The sequence below is a fragment of the Chelonia mydas genome, chromosome 6 (assembly GCF_015237465.2).
Source record: "Chelonia mydas isolate rCheMyd1 chromosome 6, rCheMyd1.pri.v2, whole genome shotgun sequence".
Classification (NCBI taxonomy): Eukaryota; Metazoa; Chordata; order Testudines; family Cheloniidae; genus Chelonia; species Chelonia mydas.
The window spans coordinates 83,698,961-83,721,341 of record NC_051246.2 but is presented as its reverse complement, the minus strand read 5'-3'; the positions used below and the strand labels follow the sequence as shown (position 1 = coordinate 83,721,341).

The following is a 22,381-nucleotide window of genomic DNA, read 5'->3' as shown; positions in this document are numbered from 1 at the left end:
CTTGAGAAGGTACCTGGAGTGGGGCAGGGCTGGGGAAGGCCAGAGGAGCTGGGAGGCTCCAGACTGGAAAAGCCCCAGGCTGCAGGCCTGGCAGACGGCCTAAGACAGGGTACTGGGGTTGCAACAGGGCAGCCCACGGGTAGGCCAAGGCAGCAGGTCCAAACCCCTCTTGCCTGTGATGATTGGCTTATACATTGCAGTCCACCCCACTGTGCGGGGGCTCAATGTTGACTGGCAGTAGCCAAAACCTGAGGCAAGGTGGGGATAGCAGGTGGGGGTTCCCCGGGGAGGGGAGACCCAGAGACTGTGGGGGTACTGCCAGAGGGCAGCACCCTGGGTAAAAGAGGTCCGGGAGGGACACGGGGCCAGCGGCAAGTGGGACACCGGCCTGCAGAGGGCGCTCCGGAGGCTGGAAGAGCTAATTCCCTGAGAGACCAGCAGGAGGCGCCGCAGGGGTGAGTCCTGCACCGTGACAGTGGGGGGACAAAAGTCCTGGCATGCACGGCACCAGGCAGGCAAGTCCAGACAGGGCCGGTGGAGTGGACGGAACTGGGGGCACCGGCGGTGAGCCAGTCACTGGGGCTGGCACCAGCACAGGTTGGACTTGTGCTCGGAGCGGGACTTCTTCAGCGCGAGAGTGTCCAAGTCGGCGCGCGACTTCTTACCCAATCTGGCATGGCTTGAGGAGGCAACACTGAGCTTGGGGGCTGTCCCTGTTGGGGAGCCACCCTTGTGCCCATGGATGCGCTTTATGTGCACACGGTGGGCTTTTGGTGGGTGCACTGGTGCTGGGTGGGAAGACCCCAGAGAGGTGCTCACGCCGGTGTTGAATGCCATTCCAGCGGATCCATGGGTCCTGGATATGGGCACGCACTTGGGCGCATTACCTCTTCCATGAGGTGTTTGCGGAGGCGGAGTTCTCTAGCCTCCCGGGTGCACGGTGGGAATAATTGGCAGATGGAGCAATGGGCAGCAATGTGAGCCTTGCCAAGGCAATAAAGACAAAATTGGTGCTCATTGCTCTCAGAGAAGGAGCATGGGCATGAGGCGCAGTATTTAAACCCGGCTTGCCAGAGTACAGTCCCCGAGCTGGGGCGGGGGGGCGGTCCCCAGAGAGGAGAAGTCCAACGGAAAGTAACCAGCCAATTAATTAATAATGAACAGACAACAACTAAACTAAAGAAAAACTATGTACAATGGACAAAAGCAGTTCTTTTATCAAGCTAAGAGCACCGAGGAAGAGAGATTCCAACTCTGGCCATGCGGTGGTAAAAGGGAACTGGAGCAGCGTTGACCTGCACAGCCTCTTAAAGCCTTGGACGTGCCACGTAGCTGATGCACGTGCGGATCAATGGATATTACTAGCAATAGTTCCGGCTCCGGCGCACGGCGTGCATGCACACCCATGCTTGGAATCCATGTAGGGACCATCACTCGAAGAACAACATTTGTTGATGCTGATGTTTTCAATGCATGGAACAAAGCCCTAAAGAAGTATTCTCATAATTTATATAAAAACAAAAAATATGTACATTAAACAAACGTTACCATAATACTTTTAAGCCTTTTGACCTCATCTTCTTGGGCTCTGTAGGATTCCAGCTCTTGCTGAACAGACTCTGCTACCTCTGGGAAAGGACTAAAGCAATATTACATATCAGGTTCTGTTAAACAGTCAAATTTAAGCAGAACCACCATATGGTTTGTATGATCAAAATAACGGTTGAAATGCCTTTCAGATATGTTTATGAAATACCAATTCACTACTATAATAATGAAGCATCAAACATACAGAAAATAACGAATATATGAAAGTAATCAAACATATGCTTAAGCTTTCAGTACAAATATCCATTACTTTTTATATGCTTTATTAAATCCACTTATAAAAATTAATACATAGGGATGGCACCATAGATGCATACTCTCTACATAATAAAAAAATCCCCCCAAAGCAGATGAATACAAAGAGGTAAAATTACTATCCCAGCAGATCCACTAACATCAGTGTTTCAAATTGCTGTAGATATTATATGTATTTCCACAAAACCCTAAAAGTAAAGCTACCGCAATAGGTAAGGATTAGTATAAAGCAATTCCTCAACTATTTTACCTGAAGGAATTAAATCTACTAGTCACGAGGTCTCTATCCTAAGTAATTTCATTTTCATCAACATTCGGAACAGTAAAGTACTGGGATATTCAAATGGATCAGAGTGACATCTTTCTTTAAATCTAATAATGTGACCAGACCACACTACACAGCAGAGTTTCAGTTTCCATTCTTTTATAGCTTTAGTCACATAAAACTCTTTCTTAGCATATCCAGTGCACTCTACTACCTTGTTTGTGAATCATAAGAATTAAGTGATTATGTTTAATTTAGCATTTTCCGTATTACCAAAGAACTCTACTTCTCCCTATAAATCCAATCTGATTTTCCCCCTGAATTGGGAACACATTTCAAAGCTTTTTCACAAATGAAATCTTACTCCACAGGTACATGAGAAACTGGGCTAACAGTACCTTTAGAATTAAATAGAAAGCATCTACTCAATTTGCAAACAGATTTGTCACTTGTACGCTTTATTCAAAGGAACTTTTTAAACATTCCTAAACTAAGTAAAACTGCTAGTGAATTCCTTAAAATGAGATTAATTCCTCTACACTATTTACATAGATTGCACTATACCAGACATACCTAATTTTATGAAATTACACAAAGTTCTTTGGGTAGAGTAATGTGGCTTATGACCCTCTATCACGCTTCCTCAAAGATATGGAAAAAATATTAGTATGTTAAGGGTAATTCTTCCTTAGAAGTTGACTAATTTAAATATAAAATCTGGAATTGTTCCGCTCACCTGCCTTTATGCTTTTGCCAAAATTTATCAGCTGGAGTTAAGTCATATGATTTTTTATTCTTTTTCTTTGGTCTAGCCCCTGCTGGAGAATTTTCCATTCCTGAAGATTCCTCTAGATTAACTCTGTTCAAATGGAAATCCTAGAAAAGAATAATCTTAATTAAACATCCACAATTTCAATCCAAAACTGAGAATCAAAAATATTCTTATCATGAATCAAAATAACTAGAAGACCTCTATATGTTTATTTTGATGAAATCCTATGATAGATCTTCCAAATGAAATGGACATTTCAAATTATTAGCAGGCTTATTCCTTCAACCACTTACTTCCCTGGTCCTTCTCGCATGAACAGAGAGCAACAACACCTGATGTCCAAAGGTGCAAACAATTTGATGTTTATTGGGGTGAACTTCCAGCAAGCATGATTCCAGTTTCCTTCCTTAGTGTCCCCCTTCCCAGCTCTGACACCACAGAGCCTTACACCTGTGTCCCTGTTCCCATTCCTGCCCTTAGCCAAACATGATTCCAATCTCCCCACCCCCATTCCCTGTTCCCATTTCCCCCCCACACCCACTCACTTCCTGACTGACTGCAGACTATATAGTAAAACTTGAGTTCTGCTTAGCTATACTTTAACCAATCGTTTTCCTGAAATTTAACTAACCAATCCTAACATATTGTAACATGATTATATCCCACCACCTTAATTAGTTTATACCCAGCAAAATTAATTATACAGCAGACAGAAACAATCTCAGAACCAGACAGAGATTATACAGACAAACAATAGGGAAATGGGGACTACAGTGACAGAAAACAAAGAAATGAGGATTTCACATCTCAGATATTGATAAGTGAGTTCTTGCCAGACAGGATGCTATCAAACTAAGTTTCCTTTTACATTTTCTAGGCACTTCCCTTTCTCTGGAGGTGACAGGCATTATCAGGACAGGAGTGTATTCCTAACAGCCCAATAGCACATTCTTTCAATGTGACTAGTTTGGAATGTGAGGATGTGACCAGTCGCTTCCCAGCTTATGGCTGCCTCTGTTGCTTAGCCGAAGATCTTAGCCTAAGAACAGGGCCTCAGACTGTCACAGTAAGAGAAGGACCTTACACTGGCAGACAGTGATTTTGATTCTTTCTTTTATACCTCTAACTAGCCAAGTGATAAGAATACACCTAAATTCTTAGAGTATAGGCCTTTAGAGACAGGCCTGAATATCTATATCCTAACACAAATCCTCTCTAAAAATCTCTAGGCTGTATGTATAATCTTTCTTCCTTAATGCTTTAAAATAGACTATTTTGCTACCATTGAGCAAATGTTTTATTTTACTATTTATTCTAGTGTAATCAAAAGCATCTATTTTTGTTAAATATCTGTGCACCAGCCAGAAGAAGTTTACTAACCAACCTAAGATAACATAAGCAGAGTTAGGAGCCTGGTATAGTTTATTCAAAGTCAAAGTAATTTAAAGCTATAATAGAAAAAGAATTTCCAGTGAGTGCAAGCGTATTTGTCCTGTCCTAATTCGCATTCAAGAGCACACACAGAGATTTCCTAAGTAGACATGATCACCTACTTTGCTTTCTGTATGTAAACTGGAGTTGTCTGACTTAAAATGATTCTATAAATTCACTCTAGAAGGTGCACAGGTTTTCATATGGGATTTGTACAGGCAATTCAGTAATTTAGAACATATTTGTACAGGGCTGCCATAGGTTTCCTCAGTGTTGTAGAGAAATGTTGTAGTCTAATGATGATGATCCAATTACACCAAAATTGTGGATGCAGTACTGAGAGACCAAGTTTTTCCCTGCTGCAAAAACCCGAACAAGATGGACCTGGTGGAGATCACTGAGAGGAAAATTCTATGGTTATACTCAGTATTTTCAACAGATGATTCTGTTTGAAGAATCCACATGGAAACAGGCGAGATTCTGACCCCAGAAACTACAGATCTCATTCAGAAGACATGGCTGTCTGAATGTTTCCAAAAAGCCTCTTGTAACCCTCTCCCCATTCCCTTGTCAGTATGGCATCTCTACATTGACTATAATGGTTGAATGGATTCCCCCTGGTTGTGTAAAGTAAAAAATGTAGGTGAGCAAATGAGTCACACTCACTCCCTACAAACAGATCTCCAATCCTCAACACCATCTGGAGATAGGGCTGCAGTGGTGACACTTCCCCACTCCACTCACCATGTATGGTGAATCCCTTCCTTAAAGAGTTTTGAGATTAATTCATTCATGCTGAATGGTTAATTATTCCTCTCTCCCCCCGCCCTCATTTTGAGTGATTGGGGAGGGGAAATAATTCTCTTTTAGACAAGATTTTAAATTCTACACATGTCCTCTGCTCAGCCTTCATAATTTTAGAGGAAAATGGGTCACCTTTGGGCTTCATAAGATTAAACAAACACCTTCTTTAAAAATATGAAAGGGGCTTGTAGGGTTGCCAGGTGTCTGGTTTTCGACCAGAAAGCCCAGTTGAAAAGGGACCCTCGGGCTCTGATGAGCACCACTGACTGGGCCGTTAAAAGTCCGGTCCGCTGTGCATCGGGGCTAAGGCAGGCTCCGTGCCTGCCGTGGCTCCGCGCGGCTCCCAGAAGCAGCAGCAAGTCCCCCCTCCAGCTCTTATGCCCTGGGCAGCCATGGGGCTCTGCGTGCTGCCCCATCTGCAGGTGCTGTCCTCGTAACTCCCACCGTCCAGGAACCGGGGCCAATGAGCTGTAGGGGCAGTGCCTGTGGATGGGGCAGTGTGCAGAGCTGCCTGGCCTTGTCTTCACGTAGGAGCAGGAAGGGGGACATGCCGTTGCTTCCGGGAGCTGCTTGAGGTAAGCCCCGTCCGGAGCCTGCCCCCCCCCCGCACCCAAACCCCTGCCCCAGCCCTGATTCCTCTCCCACCCTCCGAACGCCTTGATCCCAGCCCGGAGCCCCCTACTGCACCCCAAACACCTCATCCCCAGCCCCACTCCAGAGCCTGCACCCCCAGACAGAGCCCTCACACTCCCCCCGTGCCCCAACCCTGATCTCCCTCCCGCCCTCCAAACCCCTCTGTCCCAGCTTTGCACCCTCCTATACCCCAAATCCCTCATCCCCAACCCCACACCAGAGCCCGCTCCCCCAGTCGGAGCCCTCATCCCCTCCAGCACTCCGAACCCCTCGGCCCCAGCCCAGAGCTTCCTCCCGCATTCTGAACCCCTCAGCCCCAGCCCGGAGCTCCCTCCCACACTCCAAACCCCTCATTTCTGGTCCCACCCCAGAACCCATGCCCCCAGCTCAGAGCCCATACCCCCCCCCCAAGCCCTTGGCCTCAGCTCGGAGCCCCCTCCCGCACTCCGAACCCCTCGGCCCCAACCTGGAGGCCCCTCCCATACTCCGAACCCCTCGGCCCCAGCCTGGAGCCCCCTCCCGCATTCTGAACCTCTCGGTCCCAACCTGGAGGCCTCTCCCACACTCCAAACCCCTTGGCCCCAGCTTGTAGCCCCCTCCCACATTCCGAACCCCTTGGCCCCACTTCAGAATCCGCACCCCCTACCTCAGCCCGGAGCCCCCACCCATATTTCGAGCCCCTCAGTTCTACCTCCCAGCCCAGAGCACCCTCCTACACCCCAAACCTCTTATCCCTGGCCCCACCCCAGAGCCCGCACCCTCAGTCGGAGTCCTCACCCCCCTCCCGCATACCAATCCCCTGCCTAGTGAAAATGAGTGAATGAGTGAGAGTGGGGAGAGTGAACAACAGAGGGAGGGGTGGGTTATGACAGCTGGCAGTTTGGTGAAAGGTCCCACACTCACCTGCGGTGGGAAACGGAGCACTGCGGCTGGGAGCTGGCGGAGTGGAGCGGGCTGGGCTGCTCCGCTTCCGCCGCTGCTGGTGAATGCGGGGGGGAATCCTTTCCCCCAAACCACCTCCCCCGAGCGACACGGCTGGGGCTGGGGCCAGGGCAGCAGAGTGGGCTGCTCCCGGCCCCCTGCTAATCCCCCGGGCCACTCTGGGACTGTGGGGCCCCCAAAAGTGCCCCCACACAGCTCCTGCCTCCCAGACCTGGGGGGAAGGGGGAGCCCCTGACCACCCTGAGACCCTCTGCCCCTTATCCAACCCCTGGGCACCGGCCCGGCACTCTTAACACGCTGGTTGGAGCTTTACCACATTGTATGAGAACCAACGTTATATTGGGTCATGTTATATCAGGGTAGAGGTGTACTTATAAATGTCTGTAAATCTGGCCCTAGGTTTTTTGTTTTTTAAACTTTTTCAAAATACATGATGATTCTGAAACAGTGCAGGAATTGCAAACTTCACCCAAAAAGTACTAGAAATGGTTTTAACACAAGCCATATCTTTAAATCCTTTCATATTGGAACTTGGATTTTTCCTGGCTTAAAGGTGACTGCAGGCAATGGTGCCCCTAAGCCACAGGCCCCGTGGAGTTGAAGTTGGCAAGACATCAGATGTAAACAAATTACAACATGCAAAGAAATGGGAAATGGTGAAGATGCTTTCACATACATTTTCATAAAGGTTACTCCATTCAGGAAGAATATAAACAGATTATCTTAATGACATTGTGTACAAGATATTTGGAAACTAAATACTAGAAAATCTGATGACTTTTGCTGGAGAGGGAAAAATTCAGAAGCTACACTGAAAGATCACATGGGGTCAGAGGGACAGAAAAATGCAGTGTAGCTAAGGATAACCAGCCTCATGAAAAAAAGGTCATGCCTTATTATAATTTTGGATTATTTGTCGATACTATTGCCAGAACAGACAAGTGGTGGTAATGTAATTTAATTAACATAATATGGATAACGTAATTAGGTTTTCAAAAGTAACTGACAAAATTTCACATTAGAAATGAACAGCCAAATTGTGAAGAGTCATGAAACAGGAAAAGAGTTGACAGAAAATTAAGGGAGAATGCAAGTTTCTTAAAAGATGGAAAGAAAGATAGTGGAGTCACAAGGATCAGTTTTTGTAATCAAAGTTTATATTATTTAATAACAAATGTTATATGCAAGCTTACTATACTCGAAGCTTAAAAATGGACTAACCTGGGAAGTCCAAGAAACAACAATGAGAAACTTACCAGATGCAGGCCTTAGGTGGTAAACTGAAATTCACTATAGAACTAATAGCTTTTGAATAAATAACCAAAATAAGGAATGAATGGTTCTCGATAAGGAAGACCTGCATTCATATTATGGAGCCACAATTTTAATAACCATGTTTGCATCTCATTCTAGAGAAAGCCCAGTTTTCCACCTCTCTTCCTTCCCCAAACATACACACTTTCCACAAAAAGCAGGAAACTTTCTGTCTCCAATTTCTCGGTATGGTCTTCTATCAGAAATATTTTTTTTTTAATTGTTTAAACAGTGTGATACACTAGTGCTAACTTTTAGAAGTTAAATATCTTTGTATATGTATTTTAACTTTGTTTTGCTGTTTTGTCCCCAATGAGAACCAATGCCTTTGAATATTCTGCGGAAAGTTAGCCTATTAATTTTGGAGCAATTCACTATGAATATTTGAAGCCTTGAGAATACAGCTGGGCAAGCAACTTTCAGTTTGTTGGCAATTCTGAAAAAAATAGTTCACTGTAACAGTTCTTGGGGTATCCAGGTCTGCAAGTCACCTTGTTATCCCCTGCTTCCAGTAAGAGGGAGCCTTTCTTGTGGTAGCTGTATGTCAGCTCCTTAACACAACTAGCCTTTTGGCCACTCCGGCACTCCCCTCTGGGCTATGCCAGCTCTAACTTTGCCTTGCATATTAACAACAGGTGCATTCCAATCCTTGAGTCCCTTTGAATCATTCCCTTGTGATATCGAGCCCCTGACACTGGCTACTCTAAGAAATCCCAGATTCACTGCCCCCAATCACAGATCCACTGCAGTGTTTTACTTTAAATCACCAGTCCTGTATACCACACAGTGCTTGTGAGCACTTATGATAAAACAAAAATAGACTTATTTAAGAATAAAGATTTAACTAGAAATGAAACAAAGTGTCAGAAACATGTGGTACAATATTATAAAAAACATAAACCTGGATCTACATTTATCAATAATTATCTTTCCTTTCTAATATTATAGATTTCCCACCCTAAAGCTCAGTTTATTGCAGAGCCGGCTGGTTTCCCCTTGCAAGTTAGAGCGCATTAAAGTAGCCCCGGGCTCCCTAACTCCTGACGTGTCCACACTGGCAAGGCATGTAGAGCGCCCGGACTCCGTGGCTGGAGCACCCCTGGTAATCCACCTCCACGAGAAGCATAACACTTGCTGCGCCCCGGCTGGAGTGCCGCAGTGCCAGTGTGGACATTCTGGTCTATTAATGCGTTCTGATCAGCCTCCAGAAGTGTCCCACAATGCCTATTCTAGTCACTCTGGTCATCACTTTGAACTCTACTGCCCTGCCCTCAGGTGACCAACCATCAGACCCACCCTTTAAATTCTCTGGGAATTTTGAAATTCCCCTTCCTGTTTGCTCAGCCAGGCGTGGAGTACTCTCAGCGAATCTTTCCAGGTGACCATTCCTCCACGCACCAGGCGATCCCCAGTATGGAGCAATGGCGAGGTGCTGGACCTCATCAGTGTTTGGGGGCAGGAAGCTGTCCAGTCCCAGCTGCACTCCAGCCGTAGGAATTATGATACCTTCAGGCAGGTATCAAGGGACATGATGGAAAGGGGCCATGACTGGGAGGCACTGCAGTGCAGGGTTAAAGTGAAGAAGCTTCAGAATGCCTACCACAAAGCACGAGAGGCAAATCCGCACTCTGGTGCTGCCCCCACGACTTGCCGTTTCTACAAAGAGCTGAACGCAATACTTGGAGGCAACCCCACCTCCACTCCGAAGACCACAATGGACAGTTCAACAAGGCTGGAGGAGGAAAGCGAGAGCGAGGGTGCTGAGGAGGAGGGGGACAGACTGGCATCCCTAGATGCATGCAGCCAGGAGCTGTTTTTAAGCCAGGAGGAAGGTAGCCAGTCGCAGCAGATGGTGCTTGGGGAAGAACAAACAGCAGAGGAGGTGCCTGGTAAGTGGCTTTTATTTTGGGAAGGAAATTGTTCAGTGCGGGCTCTTGGAGTGAGGAGGGTTAGGGCTGCATGCATGCCTAAATGTGGAAGAGGGCATTGCTGTGCTCTCTCACATCATGGTAACCAGCCTCAATGATCTCTTCAAAGAGCTGGGCAATCCGTTTGCGCAGGTTCCATGGCAGAGCTAATGTGCTCCTTGTCCCAGTAAGGCTAAATGTCCGCACCACTGTGCTGTGACGGGCAGGGGGACCATTGCTGCACACAGGCAAGCTGCATTTGGGCCAGGGCAGAAGCCACTTTGTAGTTGAAGATCCTCCCTTGCTTCCCAGGTCACCCTCAGCAGTGAGATATCTTCCAGGACGAACTCACCCTGTGAAAATGTGGGGACAGTGTTCAGTATGGGGGCCCCCTGCAGCTGTTGGCTCTCCCCAAGGCACAGAACCCCAGAGGACAGTATGGCCGTTAAACAAGCCATCCCTCTTGCCCCTGTGCTTACTCACCATTTTGGGGCTCCTGTGGGTTATGTGCGCTCACTTCGGGACAGGCAATTTCTGATACTGTGTACACTGTACTTGTCTTTAAATACGGCCAAATCATTGCTCTGTCTGGTGTGAACAATGCTGCCTCTGTTAAGTGTTGCATTTTGGCTTTACAGATGCAATCTTGAGATTCCAGCTGTTCTTACTATCAACGGCCGAAAGACTCCAACGAATCAGGAAGTGTCTGCGAAGAAGCAAAGAGGACATGCTGCAAGAAGTCATGCAGCAGTCCCTTAATGAAAATCAAAAAGTGCAGGAGTGGCGGGAGAGTGAAAGGAGGGTCCTCCAGCAGAATGCGGATCGCCGGCACCAAAGCATGGAAGGGCTGCTAAGCGTCATGGAGTGTCAAGCGGACTCGATACAGGTGCTTGTAGCAATGCAGGTGGAGCACAGCAGCCCTTGTCCCCAAACTCTTTCCCTTGTGCCCCCATGTCACCTCCAACCCACTTTCCCCAACACCTGGGTTCTTATCGCCACCAGCTGCCTCCAACACCTGTAATTTCACCACCCAGCCCTGAAAACTACGACCCTTGCCCACTGCACTCAAACCCCATCACCACGCATTTTAGCCAGCCTGAAAGTGCAGCGCTCATTGCACGGCACTCCAGACAGGATGGCTGAGTATGATAACGACATATGCAAATCTCTGACTGTCCCGTTCCCCACCCCACCCCACCCCCTTCCCTCGTCCCACACAGCACAAAAAAGGAAGGCTTATAGATTCATAGATATTAAGGTCAGAAGGGACCATTATGATCATCTAGTCCGACCTCCTGCACAATGCAGGCCACAGAATCTCACCCACCCACTCCTGCGATAAACCTCTCACCTATGTCTGAGCTACTGAAGTCCTCAAATCATGGTTTAAAGACTTCAAGGAGCAGAGAATCCTCCAGCAAGTGTCCCATGCCCCATGCTACAGAGGAAGGCGAAAAACCTCCAGGGCCTCTTCCAATCTGTCCTGGAGGAAAATTCCTTCCCGACCCCAAATATGGCGATCAGCTGAATCCTGAGCATATGGGCAAGATTCAGAAGCCAGACACCCAGGAAAGAAGTCTTGGTAGTAACTCAGATCCCACCCCATCTAACATCCCATCACAGGCCATTGGGCCTATTTACCATGAATATTTAAAGATCAATTAATTGCCAAAATCATATTATCCCATCATATCATCTCCTCCATAAACTTATCGAGCTTAATCTTAAAGCCAGATAGGTCTTTTGCCCCCGCTGCTTCCCTTGGAAGGCTATTCCAAAACTTCACTCCTCTGACGGTTAGAAACGTTCGTCTAATTTCAAGTCTAAGCTTCCCAATGACCAGTTTATATCCATCTGTTCTTGTGTCCACATTGGTACTGAGCTTAAATAATTCCTCTTCCTCTCTGATATTTATCCCTCTGATATATTTATAGAGAGCAATCATATCTCCCCTCAACCTTCTTTTGGTTAGGCTAAACAAGCCAAGCTCCTTGAGTCTCCTTTCATAAGACAGGTTTTCCATTCCTCGGATCATCCTAGTAGCCCTTCTCTGTACCTGTTCCAGTTTGAATTCATCCTTCTTAAACATGGGAGACCAGAAACTGCACACAATATTCCAGGTGAGGTCTCACCAGTGCCTTGTATAACGGTACTAAAACCTCCTTATCTCTACTGGAAATACCTCGCCTAATGCATCCCAAGACCGCATTAGCTTTTTTCACGGCCATATCACATTGGCGGCTCATAGTCATCCTGTGATCAACCAATACTCCAAGGTCCTTCTCCTCCTCCGTTATTTCTAACTGATGCGTCCCCAGCTTATAACTAAAATTCTTGTTATTAATCCCTAAATGCATGACCGTACACTTCTCACTATTAAATTTCATCCTATTACTATTACTCCAGTTTACAAGGTCTTCCAGATCCTCCTGTATGATATCCTGGTCTCTCTCTAAATGGCAATACCTCCCAGCTTTGTATCATCCGCAAACTTTATTAGCACACTCCCACTTTTTGTGCTGAGGTCAGTAATAAAAAGATTAAAGAAGATTGGTCCCAAAACCGATCCCTGAAGAACTCCACTGGTAACCTCCCTCCAGCCTGACTGTTCACCTTTCAGTATGACCCGTTGTAGTCTCCCTGTTAACCAATTCCTTATCCACCTTTCAATGTTCATATTGATCCCCATCTTTTCCAAATTAACTAATAATTCCCCATGTGGCACAGTATCAAACGCCTTACTGAAATCTAGGTAAATTAAATCCACTGCGTTTCCTTTGTCTAAAAAAGCTGTTCCTTTCTCAAAGAAGGAGATCAGGTTGGTTTGGCAGGATCTACCTTTTGTAAAACCTTGTTGTATTTTGTCCCATTTACCATTGACCTCAATGTCCTTATCTACTTTTCCTTCAAAATTTTTTCCAAGACCTTTCATACTACAGATGTCAAACTAATAGGCCTGTAGTTACCTGGATCACTTTTTTTTCCTTTCTTAAAAATAGGAACTATGATAGCAATTCTCCAATCAAACGGTACAGTTTACAGATTCATTAAAAACTCTTGCTAATGGGCTTGCAATTTCATGTGCCAATTCCTTTAATATTCTTGGATGAAGATTATCTGGGTCCCCCGATTTAGTCCCATTAAGCTGTTTGAGTTTGGCTTCTACCTCGGATGTGGTAATATCTACCTCCATATCCATCCTCAGTGTTTAGATATTGGGCCATGCCTAGATTATCCTTAACCTCCACTCCATCCTCAGTGTTTAGCGGTCCCACTTCTTCTTTCTTTGTTTTCTTCTTATTTATATGGCTATAGAACCTTTTGCTATTGGTTTTAATTCCCTTTACAAGGTCCAACTCTACTTGACTTTTAGCCTGTCTCACTTTATCCCCACATGGTCTGATCTCAATAAGGTAGCTTTCCTTGCTGATCCCTCCCATCTTCCACTCCCTGTATGCTTTCTGCTTTTTCTTAGTCACCTCTTTGAGATGCTTGCTCATCCAGCTTGGTCTACAACTCCTGCCTACGAATTTTTTCCCCTTTCTTGGGATGCAGGCTTCCAATAGCTTCTGCAGCTTTGACTTAAAGTAATCCCAGGCCTCCTCTGCCTTTAGATCCATAAATTCTTCAGTCCAATCCACTTCCCTAACTAATTTCCTTAATTTTTGAAAGTCAGCCCTTTTGAAATCAAAAACCCTAGCTGCAGATTTATTTTTATTAATCCTTCCGTTCAGTTTGAACTGAAGTAGCTCATGATCACTTGAGCCAAAATTATCCCCTACAACCATTTCTTCTACGAGGTCCTCACTACTCACCAAAACCAAATCTAAAATGGCACCCCCTCTAGTCGGTTCAGCAACTACTTGGTGAAGGAATCCATCAGCTATCGCATCTAGGAAAATCTGAGCCCTATTGTTATTACTAGCACTCGTCCCGGCTGTCTATAGCACACCCCAAGCACAATCACAGGGGAGGCTCTAGTAGTTTTCTTCCCCAATGTGATTTTTGCCCAGACAGACTCTGTCTTATCCATTCCATCGCTTCTGATTTCTTTACATTCCACCTTATCACTGATATGCAATGCTACTCCACCATTTTTACCTTTATTTCTGTCTTTCCTAAACAGCACATACCCTTCAATACCTGGAGTGCAGTCATGACTACCATTCCACCATGTTTCTGTTATCCCTATAATATCTGGTTTCACTTCCTGCACCAGTAGCTCTAGTTCCTCCATTTTGTTACCTAGGCTCCTCGCATTGGTGTACAAGCTTCTTAATTTTTGCTGTTTGGCCTCTCTCACATTCTGTACCCGATTAGGCACGGTCATTCTACAGCCAGTATGACCTATTAGACTGGTATCCACACTGCCCTTCCGCCTTATATCCATTCTCCTACCCACGGCTGTATCCTTTCTTACTTTGTTTTCTTCCCTCTCAATGCTAAAATCCGGCGTGGAGATTACCTGGACATCTCCCAACCATCTTCCCCAAATTCCTAGTTTAAAGCTCTCAATCAGTTGTGCCAGCCTCCATCCTAGAAGTCTATTTCCTTCCCTACTCAGATGAAGTCCATCCCGAGAGAACTGTCCTCTGTCCATGAGCGCCTCCCAGTGGCCATACATCCCAAAGCCCTCCTTATAGCACCACTGCCTACGCCATCTATTGATGGTCATAATCTTGTCACACCTTTGTTGCCCTTCTCTAGAAACAGGCAGAATCCCACTAAAGATCACCTGAGCTTCGATTTCCTTAAGCGTCTTCCCCAGCCTAGCATAGTCTCCCTTGATACGTTCCAGCGAGAATCTACCGGTAGCATTTGTTCCCACATGAAGGATAATTAGGGGATTCTTTCCCACTCCCTTTAGGATCCTTTTTAACCTCAGGTCTACATCCCGTATCTTAGCATCTGGAAGACAGCACACCCTTATATTCTCCGGATCAGCTCTCGTCACAGGCCTATCTATTCTTCTCAGTAAAGAGTCCCCGATCACGTAGACCTGCCTATTCCTGGTGACTGTGCTATTCCAGTCTATCCCCTGTTCCCTCTGGCTGCAAGTTCTTTCTATTCCTATTCTCCCTTGTAATCCTCTTCAACCCATCCTGTATCCTCCTGGGACTCATATTTGGTGTAGTCTCCATTGACTCTTCCCCTTTTCCTATAGGACTAGGCTAATGTAGTGCCCATCTTTAAAAAAAGGGAAGAAGGAGGATCCTGGGAACTACAGGCCAGTCAGCCTCACCTCAGTCCCTGGAAAAATCACGGAGCAGGTCCTCAAGGAATCAATTCTGAAGCACTTAGAGAAGAGGAAAGTGATCAGGAACAGTCAGCATGGATTCACCAAGGGCAAGTCATGTCTGACTAATCTAATTGCCTTCTATGACGAGATAACTGGCTCTGTAGATGAGGGGAAAGCAGTGGACGTGTTGTTCCTTGACTTTAGCAAAGCTTTTGACACAGTCTCCCACAGTATTCTTGCCAGCAAGTTAAAGAAGTATGGGCTGGATGAATGGACTATAAGGTGGATAGAAAGCTGGCTAGATTGTTGGGCTCAACGGGTAGTGATCAATGGCTCCATGTCTAGGTGGCAGCTGGTATCAAGTGGAGTGACCCAAGGGTCGGTCCTGGGGCCGGTTTTGTTCAATATCTTCATAAATGATCTGGAGGATGGTGTGGATTGCACCCTCAGCAAGTTTGCAGATGACACTAAATTGGGAGGAGAGGTAGATACGCTGGAGGGTAGGGATAGGATACAGAAGGCCCTAAACAAATTAGAGGATTGGGCCAAAAGAAATCTGATGAGGTTCAACAAGGGCAAGTGCCGAGTCCTGCACTTAGGACGGAAGAATCCCATGCACCGCTACAGACTAAGGACCGAATGGCTAGGCAGCAGTTCTGCAGAAAAGGACCTAGGGGTTACAGTGGACGAGAAGCTGGATATGAGTCAACACTGTGCCCTTGTTGCCAAGAAGGCCAAAAGCATTTTGGGATGTATAAGTAGGGGCATTGCCAGCAGATCGAGGGACATGATTGTTCCCCTCTATTCGACACTGGTGAGGCCTCATCTGGAGTACTATGTCCGGTTTTGGGCTCCACACTACAAGAAGGATGTGGAAACATTGGAAAGAGTCCAGTGGAGGGCAACAAAAATGATTAGGGGACTGGAACACATGAGTTATGAGGAGAGGCTGAGGGAGCTGGGATTGTTTAGTCTGCGGAAGAGAAGAATGAGGGGGGATTTGATAGCTGCTTTCAACTACCTGAAAGGTGGATCCAAAGAGGATGGATCTAGACTGTTCTCAGTGGTAGAAGAGGACAGGACAAGGAGTAATGGTCTCAAGTTGCAGTGGGGGAGGTTTAGGTTGGATATTAGGAAAAACGTTTTCACTAGGAGGGTGGTAAAGCACTGGAATGCGTTACCTAGGGAGGTGGTGGAATTTCCTTCCTTAGAAGTTTTTAAGGTGAGTCTTGACAAAGCCCAGGCTGGGATGATTTAGTTGGGGCTTGGTCCTGCTTTGAGCAGGGGGTTGGACTCGAAACCCAAACAGTTGCGTTTCTTTTCAATAAATGCATTTTTTGGCTTTGAAAACATTCTTTATTATTGCATTAAGTAAAAGATATCATAGCCCAGGAAAGCAACAGGCACTGCAAGGCAGTGCATCATACGTAGCAAACACAGATTCTTACTAACACTGGAACCACTGCACTTCACTCCCGTACATGGCACCAAACATTACTGGTGGCTTTCAGCATCAAATTGCTCCCTCAAGGCATCCCTAATCCTTGCAGCCCCGCACTGGGCCCCTCTAATAGCCCTACTCTCTGGCTGTTCAAATTCAGCCTTCAGGTGTTGAACCTCCGAGGTCCATGCCTGAGTGAAGCTTTCACCCTTCCCTTCACAAATGTTATGGAGGGTACAGCACGCAGATATAACCAGGGAGATGTTGTCATCGGTCAGATCCAGCTTCCCATACAGACAACACCAGCAGCCCTTTAAATGGCCAAAAGCACACTCCGCAGTCATTCTGCACTCAGCCTGTTGTTGAACTGCTCCTTGCTGCCGTCAAGGCTCCCTGTGTAGGTTTTCATGAGCCATGGCATTAAAGGGTAAGCGAGGTCTCCAGGGATCACAATGGGCATTTTGACTTCCCCTACGGAGATCGTCTGGTCTGGGAAGAAAGTCCCGGCTTGCAGCTTCCTGAACAGGCCTGTGTTCCGAAAGATGCGTGCGTCATGCACCTTTCCGGATCAGCCAGTGTTAATGTCAATGAAATGCTCACGGTGATCCACAAGCGCCTGGAGAACCATAGAGAAATACCCCTTCCAATTTATGTACTCAGAGGCTATGTGGACTGGTGCCAGAATTGGAATATGCATCCCATCTATCGCTCCTCTGCAGTTAGGGAAACCCATTTGTGCAAAGTCAGCCACAATGTCACACATGTTACCCAGAGTCACGGTTCTTCTGAGCAGGATGAGATTAATGGCTCTGCAAACTTGCATCAACACGATTCCAACGGTCAACTTTCCCACTCCAAACTGGTTAGCGACCGATCGGTAGCTGTCTGGAGTTGCCAGCTTCCAGATTCAATAGCCACCCGCTTCTCCACTGGCAGTGCAGCTCTCAATCTCGTGTCCTTGTGTCGCAGGGCGCGGGTGAGCTCCTCACACAGTCCCATGAAAGTGGCTTTTCTCATCCTAAAGTTCTGCAGCCACTGCTCGTCATCCCAGACTTGCATGACTATGTGATCCCACCACTCAGTGCTTGTTTCCCGAGCCCAGAAGCCGCATTCCACTATGGTGAGCATGTCCGTGAATGCCACAAGCAATCTCGTGTTGTATGCATTATGCGAGTCAACATCATCGTCGGACTCCTCACTATCAGTGTGCAGCTTAAGAAGTAACTCAACTGCAATTCGTGAAGTGCTGGCGAGACCCACCAGCATATTCCTCAGCAGTTCGGGATCCATTCCCACACCCTGAAAGGGAAGACAGAGCGTGCAGTACAGAAAATGTTGAAAGATGGTGCCAAATGTGGAGGGAAGCACAGGGATTGCTGGGATGCGAAGCGATGCATCACAGGGCATTGGAACAGGACCCAGAATGCCCTGCAAACCCCACCCCCTTCCCACAAGCCACAGCGCCAGAATAGGAAGAGGTGCTCTGTGGGATAGCTGCCCATAATGCACCACTCCCAATGCCGCCGCAAGTGCCACAAATGTGGCCATGCCAGTGCGCTTGCAGCTGACAGTGTGAACACACTGCAGCGCTTTCCCTACTGCAGTCTCCGAGGGCTGGTTTAACTCACAGCGCTCTACATCTGCAAGTGTAGCCATGCCCTTAGTAACCAGCATCCAAAACTTCCATGAAAGCACCCTTACTCCCCAAGGGACTGAATGGATCCAGAGTGTCTTTCCCTATACTCTGTTATACTAAAACAGTCTTTTGCTCCTATTCACAGCCAGGGTGAAGCTCTGTCTGTTGTAATGTTCCTATTTCAATTCTAATGTGTTTCAATTGCTTGATGGTTCCTCTGATGGTTTTTCATTGATAGTTTTGGGAGAGGACAAGGGTGGTCAACTGAGCCTTGCACTACCTCACTGGCTGATTAGGGCAGAGTGACAACTCGCTCTTGCTTGAATGGGTCATCCCTGAGGCCCATTACTTCTTGGTGATTAACTTGGTGATTGCACATTTGTACTCTAAGGCCTGGTCAACACTGGGGAATTAGGTCAGTATAACTACAACGCTCAGATGTGGGAAAAATTCACTCTCCTGAACACCACAGTTAAACCGACCTAACCCCTGATGTAGGCAATGCTAGGTCAATGGGACCTAGCTATGGCATCTTGGGGAGGTGAATTACCTACACCAATGGGAGAAGCCCCACTGTTAACATAGATAATATCTTCACTGAAGTGCTGCAGCGGCACAGCTGCACCACTGCAGCGTTTTAAGTGTAGACAAGCCCTTAATCCATAAAGCTTACTTTCAGTATAAACATATTATTCCTTAAATATTACCCTTACATACATCTTGAAAGGAGTATGAGTTCTGACAAATTACAAGCTTTCTGTAGCACCTAACGATATCCCTTATGGATAAAAATCCTGCAAGATATGTGTTTGGTGAAATGAGTTTGACAGGTCCGAGGTGAGAGTTGTTTACAAAAAATGGGACCCTTTGTCAAGGGGTCTCTGTGTCACGTTCACCCCTAACAAATAGAAAATTCCAAAATATATCAGTGAATCAAAAGTGAACAAAAATCATTTGGGGTTGATCAAAATCTTTTGTTTGACCTAAATCAAAATGTTTCATTTGTGTGCACTTTTTAAAATAAAAGCAAAGGAAATGAATGGCAGCACCATCTCTCTAACCTTTAATACGGGGGAGTTCAAGCATTCACGTGGGTTCGATTTCCCTCTCTGCCTCATGTGGAGAAGGGACTTGAACTTGGGTTCCCCACACTACAGGATAGTGCCTTAACCTCTGAACTATGGGGTAGTTTAGTGCAGGTGTTTCCATCTCTCCTGTTGAAGTTATTCCACTGTAGCTAAATAATTAGTCATTAGAGCAGGGCCATGAACTTGAGCCTTCCACCTGCCAAGTGAGCACCCTGATGACTAGGCTATAAGGCAGTCCAGGTTGGGTGTCTCAGTCTTTCATGGTGAAGCTGTTCTACTTAGTATAAAATACTTGAATAGACATTGGGCCACAGCGAAGGACTCTGTAGTCTGGACTGTTAAGAGAAGACTAGTGATCTTTTGGAAGAGTAGTGTCAATTATACTGAAAAAGGTAACTCTCATGAACAGAGAGAATTAATCTTTGTGTTCTGGCATTTTATTTTGCATGGGGAAAAAAAACTCAGAATTTGAAGAGAAAAAGCATCACTTCTCTATCTCCAGCACCAGAGCAAATCTTTCCCTCTCCCTTCCTGCCTCATCTTCTGAGTCTCTGCATTCCCCTCCCACTCCATTTTTTTAATGTCACATTCGCTACCTCTTTGAGTTCCTTATTTTTTCAATCTTTCTCCTGTCACGTATTTTTGTGCCTCTTTGGAATAGAGGTCTTGAAGTAATTCTAAGCAGTTTGCCTCTGCAAGTTTTTCACATACTTGTTGCAAGAAGAAACTGACATGCAGCTGAACTGCAACGGAAAACAGAATGATTCTAAGTCATTCTGTCTTTACAGCAGGCATGAGACTATTTTGCAGAGGAAAACTGAATAGAGACAGTTTCCTTTTGCATTAACTATTATATATATATATGGAGCACCGCAGAAAAAACAAACAAATCCATGAACCTTCTCCTGGAACTCCACTTTTCCCGGTGGTCCTTCTGAAACAGACCAATCTATTTTATTAGCAAATTTCCCTATTTATGACTTTCTAGGTGACATTTACAAAGATAAATATATCCTCTGGGTTCTTCAAGAACAATCAAATCCTTGCTTTGAGCCAAAAAACAAAACAAAAACAAAACCACCAATCTCTTATCCAAATACTTTCCAAGGAATGAGTTAAAAGAAAAAGAACTGAAATAATTGAAACTTGGCATTAAGCATTCACTATATTCTCTATTCATCACACATTACTGGAACAAAGGAATAATTTTTTTCCTGGGTTACCATCTTATTTTACATTTGTTTTATGTAAATAGTAATTTTTATACTTGTTTCTTCAACATACGATGTAATAAATAGACTATTATATCTAATTTTCTCTTAAGAATACCTTATGTGACTTTTTAAAAAATAGACATTTTCCATTGTTATAGGGACCAGACTGATTGAACTACAACATCTTCATATTTTTTATATAAGTTACATTATACATTTACAGAAATTATACTATATAACTAGATATTCCTTTAGAAATTAATGTAAAATTAAGAAAAGCTGTGAAAAATTAACTTGAGAACAACGTGTCCTGGGTTTACTGATCAGATTTTGTAACTAATTACCAGATTTATTTTCCTCAGTTCTATAGTAAGATGGAAATACAAATAAGGCAGAAGTATATAGTAAATATAATGAAGGAGTTTTTAAGTAGTTGAAACCACCCTGAAAAACTATTTACATCTAATTTCACCTCATCTGGCCTCATTATCCATAATCCTTTTAAAAGTTTCTTTCCAATTTCTTTTTTTATAGACAATTCATTCTCAGAGCCCATTTTTACGGCTCATTTTCTTATCTTTTTATTCACTATGGTCCCATTCCTGCAACAAATGCCATCTGAATAGAATATATGTTGCATATCTATCTGCATGATTGGGATAATAGTGAGTAGAAAGTTAAGAAACTGTCATTAAGATGGACTTGTCAAGTTTAATTAGTCTATTCCATATTTTTTGACACACTGCGTTTTATGTGGAAGACTAAGATATATGTGTGTGTGTCCCAGTACTGTTCTTTTAAAAACAAACATGCATCAAGGGTATGAACTGAAGCACTCAAAAGTCAAGAAATGACAATATCAAAGTTGTCTGTTCAACCTTAATTCAGCCTGTGTGTTTACTGTACAATAATGTTTTTAGTTTAGTTTTTTAATGCAGGATTATTCATTGTCCACATGAGACAGTAAATGAGACAAGTAAATGAGACTGTTGTCCTTAGCACCCCTGCTTCACCATTGCCAGGGCCATAGAACGAATGAGTCAGATTCTGGAAGAGGGAAAAATGGTCTTGTTAAAGCACAGAACTGGGACATAGTAGATCTGAGTTTATTCCTGCCTGGACTTCCTGTATGACCATTGACAAAATCAAAATCTCTGTGTCTCAATGCTTCCTCTGTAAAATGGAGTTAATACTTCCCATGCTTCACAACAGGATGCGACAAGAACAAGTTTATGAATGTTTGTGAGGTGCTCCAAAACTACAGTGATGGGAGTCCTGTAAGTACCCACATCAACAGAAGACTGAACAAGCAACCTTTACTTCTACCTATCCTGACTTGAGCACTTAACTTAGAAACTCTAACATTTTTAATGGAGGTTTTTTGGTATATATTGTACATACAGTACATGGCATGAGAAGATATCTTTAATCTTCCACAACAACATAACTAAGATAACATATATTAAGATCTAAACTGAACATGTATCAAGATAACCGAGTCATTTAAATATAGCTAGAGTTCCAGACTGGCATCATCACAGTATAAACACACCTAAAGGAAAAAGACTTACAAAATATCATACGCTCCTATCTACTACTGACACAATCAGAGCAGAGTAATTGCTGACCTATCACATTGGTTTTGTCACTCCTATATGTTCTCATTGTCTTCCTCATAATCCATATCTACCTACTAATACCTAGTGATAATCTAAACAAGAAGAACTCTCTACTATGGTGTAGCTGCTTCCATCATTTCACACTGACTCAGACATACGTCTAGCCTTCAGAGTGATGTTTGGGTTTACTGTGTGTGCTTATTGTGTTTTTGT

General features: G+C 44.9%; 1 protein-coding gene across 8 annotated transcripts in view; it reads right to left on the bottom strand.

The window, feature by feature from the left end:
- SCFD1 (sec1 family domain containing 1) overlaps positions 1-22,381 on the bottom strand; it is a 144,640-nt gene that overhangs the window by 96,414 nt on the left and 25,845 nt on the right. For 7 of the 8 annotated variants that reach the window (XR_005225547.2, XR_006291402.1, XR_005225546.2 and 4 more), the window contains exons 11-12: positions 2,865-3,004; positions 1,549-1,639 (exon numbers count right to left, since the gene is read on the bottom strand). Coding sequence is in view for 5 of the 8 variants with exons in the window: in XM_043548068.1 (XP_043404003.1) it covers positions 1,549-1,639; positions 2,865-3,004 (231 nt within the window). In the remaining 3 variants the exon portion in view is untranslated. The remainder of the gene's footprint in view (positions 1-1,548; positions 1,640-2,864; positions 3,005-22,381) is intronic. The other variant, XM_037900537.2, reaches the window with a different exon arrangement.